We start from the raw sequence: 7,166 nt of genomic DNA, 5'->3' as shown, positions 1-7,166 counted from the left end.
ATAACAAATTTGATTACATTCAAATATGTCTCTTGGATATTTTTTGTGGCCTTAATGGGAAAACTGAAATATTTTAGGCGTAAATTGTTTCAGAAATTAGTTAATTCAGGTAATCATCCTACAAATAATATGTGCTTCTGTAGAGGAGTAACTGAGCATGTGTCTCCTTTGTGAATTTAAAGAAATCTGGAGGGAGAAGGAAGGATGAGACACGCCCCTCCTACCCTGGTGTAAAGGGAGAGGTACTATACAACATGAACCATGTAGTTACCATGTGAGTACAGTCATTTTACATGGCTGGAAAAGCTACATTTTAATAATTTCCTTCCTCTTCTGTATTTTAAATTTTTCAAAAACTTATTGTCCCATTTGTGCTTTCTTTGGCAGTATGGCAGCCACCATTCTGGTTGCAGAGAATTTGGCAGCAGTCCCTCTGGAGCCTTTCATAGTTACCAGGGAGGCTACTATTCAGTGATATTAAGGAGAAAAATATGAACATTTGATCATTAAAATTTAATATACCAGGAAAGGTGGTTGGCTATTCTGCTTAACACATCAGAGTTTGAATTTTTGGTTGTATAACTCTGAAAAAAGCTCTCCCCACCACTGATTGTGTCTAACTAGTTTCAGATTTCCCAGGTTATCTAATTAGACTACGTTTGTCATAATGAAAGGTTGACATTGAGTTCTATATCTTTTAGTAGCGGCAAGGAACCTGTTTGTGTTTGTTCTAATGAGACTTCCCAAAATGTTCCTATTTTTCTCCTATTTTCCTAACAATACATATTTTGTCAGTACCAGGAATATAATTTGAAGTATACTATGCAGGTCTTCTGATTTGCTATCTTGCTGACTTGACAGATTGGGTGGGGAGCGAGGGAAGGTCCTTGTTCCTGAATCTCATCCCTGCATAGCTCTCAGATCATTGAGTACCATACAGACAAAAGCTGAGTCAGAGCAGAGCAGCAGTCTGCGCTAGAGGCAGGATGGCCCAGTTCAGGATTTTAGACTGCATGATCAACCACAACTGGAGTTTGATATGTAACCTGTATTGTGCTTGGAGTGGGCAGGTTTGTCTATTCTTGTTTTTAGTCTTTTAAAGTGTTGTTTGGACTTTTTGTTTTTGGGTGTGTGCTGGGTTTTTTTGGCGGGGCAAGACAACAATATTTCTCTTTCTAAGTATCCTGTGAAAAACATCTATAAAGTAGGGTTTAATTTTTAACCACAAACTAATCCTTAATGCATGGTAAACAGTTGTATAATGAGTATGCTTTTACTGTCATTTAAAAATTTAAATACTTATTTTAAACTGTCTCTGTAAATACTTCTGTTTTAAAGGTTTAACTTTTATAGATTTCAAAAAAAGGATGCATCATAGAAATAGGAAAAAGGATTCCCCCTCCCTCTTTCCCCCCCCCCCCCTTAAATGAGTCTGTGGGGTATTCTGCATGTTTGTATTTGTTTTTAATAGACCTGTGCTTAGTCTCCCAAATACCTTGGTTATTTCTAGAGAGAAGAACTGTTTTCTTCATGACTGAGAGAGAGCCCCATTCTGAAAGGGGGGGGTGGGCAATACATAGTCCTATGTTTAGAAAGTGCATAGGATAAAATGAAATGAACCCTATCAAGAAATTGTTCAGTTTTTAATAAAGAGCATTCAGAGACTAATGATTTTTTTTCTTTACTGCAGAAACAATAGCTTGGATTTTAATTTAGCTTTGTTTTTATATAGAATGAACTTTTTCATTACCTAATAGTAATACCTTTTTATAATACCATTTTTGAAGCTGTTTATATTTTACCTGCATTGTAGCTGGGTATAAATTTTATGCCAACAACAAAACATTTACGTAGGTAATGTATTTACTCCCCAATAATGCTAAGGAAAATAGTTAATAGTTATTCATATAAGCCTATAACTTTACTTCTCTCTAGTTATTGTGTTTGTCCAAAAATAATTCCTTAATTTGAGCAAGTGTACTGTTGTGACTAGGTACTGATGTTTTTTTTAAAAAACACTGCATCATAGCTGGCTTTTTTGCCAGGACACCGAGTTTTCTCAGGAGAATGCCCTTTCGTCATGGAGAATTCCAGTGGAAGGGGAGCTTCCAACCTTACAGTATCAACAGCTTGAGACTTAAAAACTAATGGATTGGCATACCAATGGTGGGCTTACAGTGCTGAAGGTGGCAATAGGAAGCAAATATTTCAATTAGGTTAAAATATAAACATAATGAAAAGACCGAATCCTAAGTAGAAAAGCTTGGCTTCTTTCCTTTTCAGGCCTTAAGGTTTTTAATTTCCACAGGGGCTCTAGTATCTCATTAAACTGAATATTTTTCCTGATCTAGTTTGCTTGTAGGCAGCAAGAATTAACTGGAAGAGTTAAAAATGAACTACAAATCGAAACTGACAGCTGGTGCCTGTACTCCAAAAATTTAAGATGACTAAAGAAAAGGGTTGGGATTGTGTCACATGGTTAGAATATTCTACCTAAAACTTTGGTTAGAATATTCTACCTAAAACTTTGGTTGAGTCTGATATATACAGAATAAGATAGGGTATTACTTTTTATGACAGACAGTTGAAAAAGGTAAATGCAATAAGGCATACATGCTCTAATAGCCTAGGAAAAATTGAAATCAAAAGATTTTTAAATTTACTGATCTACCCTATGGTATTTTTGAAAGCTAATTATTGTATGTCAGATAAGACAGAGCACTAGTAAACTCTTGTGAAATTGGGAGTAAAATGTTTTTAATAATAACATGATGGAATTGCAACGTGGTGCCTTGGAGATTAACTGGTTCAGAGAGACTTGAGCTTTTCTAGGCAAATAGCCTAGGAAAGCTAATGCTTCTCTGAATCAATTAGTTTAATTAAGGTACCACCCTGCCCTACCTTTTGTCTGCTTTCAGACTAATGTGGCTAACAACCTTTCTAGTAGTAAAATACAAGTTGTAACTTAAGTTTCATTAAGAATTATTATTGATATTGTGCCCTATAACTTGCTGCCTTTATTAGCAAAATCTGGAATAAAAACATAGCTTTCCCAAAAGGAAAAAATAAAATCACTGTGTGGTGCATGTTAGTGAGCCCTTGTTTTTTGCCTTTCTCTGAAATTGACCTTCATAAAGGGAGATTATGGAACAAATCTTGTCCTGCTATGTGCATTTGAAGGATTCCAATGAAAATTCAGGCTAACCAGAGTAAGTGTGGGAGGTTATAGTTCCCAGCAACAATTCTACGTCCCCCATGTTTTTTGGGAGTTGAGGACTTTCTGGCTTCCCTATATTTGTAATGTTCAAGAAAGGTGTGAAAGCCAGTAGATGAAGAAAGGCTGAGTTTATTGGTTCTCTGAATGCATGAATATAACAGCTTTTCTTTTCATAACCAGCCATGAAGCTGTTCTGTGGCCTCCTGTGATTCTATCCTTCCGGACTCTGATAGTATGTAGAGTATTGAGTGTAGGATTTGTCTGCTGTAAGAATAATTGATTTTGTTCTAGCTACGTGAATGATACTCATTTTTTAAAGAAAACAAAACCTGCTGGATTAGTAATAAGTATATGCAGCTATATTTCTGATGGCCAAAATAAACAATTCAAAGCTAGACAAACTCCTGCTTTTTTTTTTTTTCTTTTATAGTTCCATTTGATGGCTTCTCCCCCACCCTTTCTTAAAATCACTTCATTTTTCACTGTCTGGTGAAATGACCTGCTCCTCCTGCCTTGTATCATACACGACTGTATCCATCTCATGGGAAATGGGATAGGTTCAACAGTGGGAGACCCACAGACTGTTTAAAACTTCCACATGACTGCAAATTTCAAGGTTTAGTGCAACAGAGCAGCAGATGGCAAGTTTGTATCATGTGGGAGACTGGTGTGTAGAAACAGTTTACATGCATATACCACAAATTGGTTTGCAGCTCTTAATAGTTTCAACAGTATATGTTGCTAATTCTTATGTTAAGAAGTCACAATCACTTTTAGATGATTAGTAGTTCTTCAGTTTATCCCTTAAATGCTCTTTTTTTCCCTAAGTAAACTCCAAGAAGTAGAGCTATCAGTGAACTGTTAGTGCTGTAGGGGATTAATATACATAGAGTTGTAGTTTCAGAAACAAAATTCAGCATATTGCTATGACCCAAGTAAGATTTCTTCTCCAACAAATGGAAAATGACCAAGTAAATTAAACAACTTCCCTTGATTACTTACCTCTGTTTTTATGCAGGAGAAACTGTCCTCTGTTGTTGCAATTTGAAAGCCAAGGAATGATGTAACCTAGAACATGCACACATACGTTTTGAAGTACATGGAGCTTCTGTCCACATCATACCTAGGATAGACTGGATTGATCAGTTATGTCTTTACTGGCCATGACTATTTTTTCAGTTAGTTAGAAGGGTTGTCTTTGAATTACGTAAGGAACTCTTCTCGTTTTCCTGCCCATGTCACAAGAACGTTAAAACAGTGATGCTCAATGAATCCTGCCCCATGGGCCAGATGAGTGGTGTGAGGCTGATCCACAGGCTGGATCATGTGTGGTGTTGGTCCATGGGCTGGATCCAGTGCAGGATCTAAGTGCCAGATCCAGGTCTGCACACTGCATCTGGCCCTTTGTACACAGCTCTGTCATCTGGCCTACAGGTCCAAATATCTGGTGGTGGAGGAACACTGGCGGCATTAATTGCCACCAAATTTCCAGACCTATTGGGAGCCTCGTGAGCTGGGTGACATGGCTCTGTGGGCTAGATGCAGTTGAGCACTTGTGCTTTAAAGAATTAGCTCAGGAAGTGCAAGCCCATGAAATAAACATAGGTCTTTTTCATAGTTGCAAAGAATGTAGCTTAATAGGCCATTAGCTAGTTAATGAACAGGTTTTATTAATTTATTAAGGCAGACTCTTTATTTTTCCTATGGGTTCTGAGTTTATGGCATGCAGCAACATTTTTCCATGATTTATTAATTTTTTAAAAAATAGTAGTTGTACTACCTTGGCGTCGAACATTTTTGCCTCTAAATGCAAAAAATACGCCTGTTGCTGTTAGTTAAATACTGCTTCCCTTCTTTGGATAAGAAACTAAAGATTGCATATTTGCAAGGGCACTTTGAAACATTAAAAATAAAACAAAAACATGTGCTCAGCCTAAAGGTTTCAGCAGTGCTCACATGGGTACAATAATCATTTACTTGTAAAATAGTTTTTTAAAGGAAGTACTTTGTATTACAATCTTGGGTATGGATATTGGTAACCAGGTTGTTATTTTTCCCCTTGGGATTTTTTCAGAAGTGCTTTTATCAGAGGCAACATTTGGAAACTTTTGTGCCTAGTTTTGTTTTGGTTTTTCTTTTAATATTACTGGTGCCTTGCTATATTCTTGAGTTTTATTTCAGTTGTGTTGCAGTCTGTTTCTATAAAATGGGGACTATTTGCAATGTGGTGATAACTTAGGCTGGCATTTCAGGGAACGTCCCTATCCTATATGTGATCACATAGTTTCTTTGTAAAGAAAAGGCCTACCTGTTCAAATGGGAGAGGGCTGTCCAACTGGTGGCCTGGTTGCAGCTCTCAAATGGTTAAAAAGCCTGGGCTGCTACTGCCCCTTGCTCTGGCTGCAGCAGCAGCTGGGGCTTGGGGCTCCCTCTCCCTACCCTGGCTTCTGCTACCTGATCCAGCCCAATGGAGTGAGGCAGTGTGGCGTGGTACGCCAGATGAGCTGTCAGCCTGGATGACCATGTGGTGCCATAGATGAGGCAGGGGACTGTGCTGTGTGGGGGTGGTGGGTAGGGCTGCCCACCTGTACACAGTATAGCAAGATAAAGTGATGCCTGCACGTGCATATGTATGGCATGCAGCCTGGAGGGCTTGTGGCCCATAGGGTATGCAGCCCCTGAAGTTGTACAGTTCTGAAATAGAGTTAAGTGGTATCCAAGAGCAGATTTCATGGTAGGTGCACAAGCAGATACAGTAAAGGTTTGTGCGTATATATTAAAAATGCACTTTGATCCAAAATAATGGCTTCTTAGCATGACATGCCTGAGATCTTCACTATAATATAATTTCATTATTTAAAGGTTTTGTTTTTATATACAGTATTTCAATTCACGCAGCTTCCACGCTATATAAAGTAATATTTGGAAAAGTGATTAAACATTGCAGTACTGTATCTCAGCTATCGCATTGCATACAAGCTTTAGAATGCAGAAATGCTGCAGAGATTGCTGCACTGCAGGCATTACCCTTCACTAGGAGAGTCTCGGTTAACATTAAAAAGCTTTATGAAACTTTCATATTGATCATTTGATCTAAAGAAGAAGAAAATAGCAAAGAATATTCAAAGATGCTGAGATTCCTTTTGGGATAGGCTGAAGTTTATAGTTATTCTGGAATTTCAACATTTTGCATTGGCTGTTTTCATAGTTTCTTATTTCTACATTCAATCTTCCACTCTGGAAATAAGATAAATTCTGAAAGTAACGCATCTATATTTTTCATACCCATTCAGAGGTGGAGGGAGGGAGTTTGGTGCTGATTACATTTGTGTTGATTTTTTTTTTTTATTTAAAATGTCATGGTTAGAGGAAATGGCTGGTAACTGAATTCCTGGTTGGTTGATGTGCCTATTAAAAATATATATTATGGCATGTTGGTAAATACAGGGAAATAACTTGTCAGTAGTGGGGAGTTCAAGAAACAGATAGTTATACAAATCCAAGTAGTTACTACATGCCCCCACAAACCCTTGTTATGGGGGTATCTTTGCCTTTTCTGCTTCTCTTTTTGCTTGCAATACTGTGTAAACGCAAAAACTGGCAAAATGTCCTCCTTCCATTATAGGGTAGATCTAAAGTTAAGGGAGCTACATTTTAGTATGTATGGCTATGGTATTAATATTTTAACGTATATTCTGTTTTAATACAGTGCATAAAACGTGCCCCAGAATGAATGTTTTTGTGGACTGTGTATATTTTTTCCTTCATTTAGGGCCTTTATTTAAACAGTTAACATACTACTTGGAACTAGGGGTGCACTGATAAAGATTTTTTTGGCTGATACTGATGGCTGATAATTAACTAGCCATATTGACCCTGATCTGATAGCCATTATGCAGCCCAACAGCTTAGAGAGCAGGGTCTCGCTGGTAAGTCGGGGGGGGGGGGG

General features: G+C 37.7%; 1 protein-coding gene across 1 annotated transcript in view; it reads left to right on the top strand.

The window, feature by feature from the left end:
• The first annotated feature begins 947 nt into the window (after nucleotides 1-947).
• ARHGAP21 (Rho GTPase activating protein 21) overlaps nucleotides 948-7,166 on the top strand; it is a 118,127-nt gene continuing 111,908 nt past the window's right edge. The window contains 1 exon segment of the mRNA XM_025206126.1: nucleotides 948-1,070. Coding sequence (XP_025061911.1) covers nucleotides 987-1,070 — 84 coding nt within the window. The 5' untranslated portion in view covers nucleotides 948-986.

This window comes from Alligator sinensis, unplaced genomic scaffold (genome assembly GCF_000455745.1).
Source record: "Alligator sinensis unplaced genomic scaffold, ASM45574v1 scaffold455_1, whole genome shotgun sequence".
Classification (NCBI taxonomy): domain Eukaryota; kingdom Metazoa; phylum Chordata; order Crocodylia; family Alligatoridae; genus Alligator; species Alligator sinensis.
Note: the sequence above shows the minus strand (reverse complement) of the source record. Positions and strands in the feature narration are given on the sequence as shown.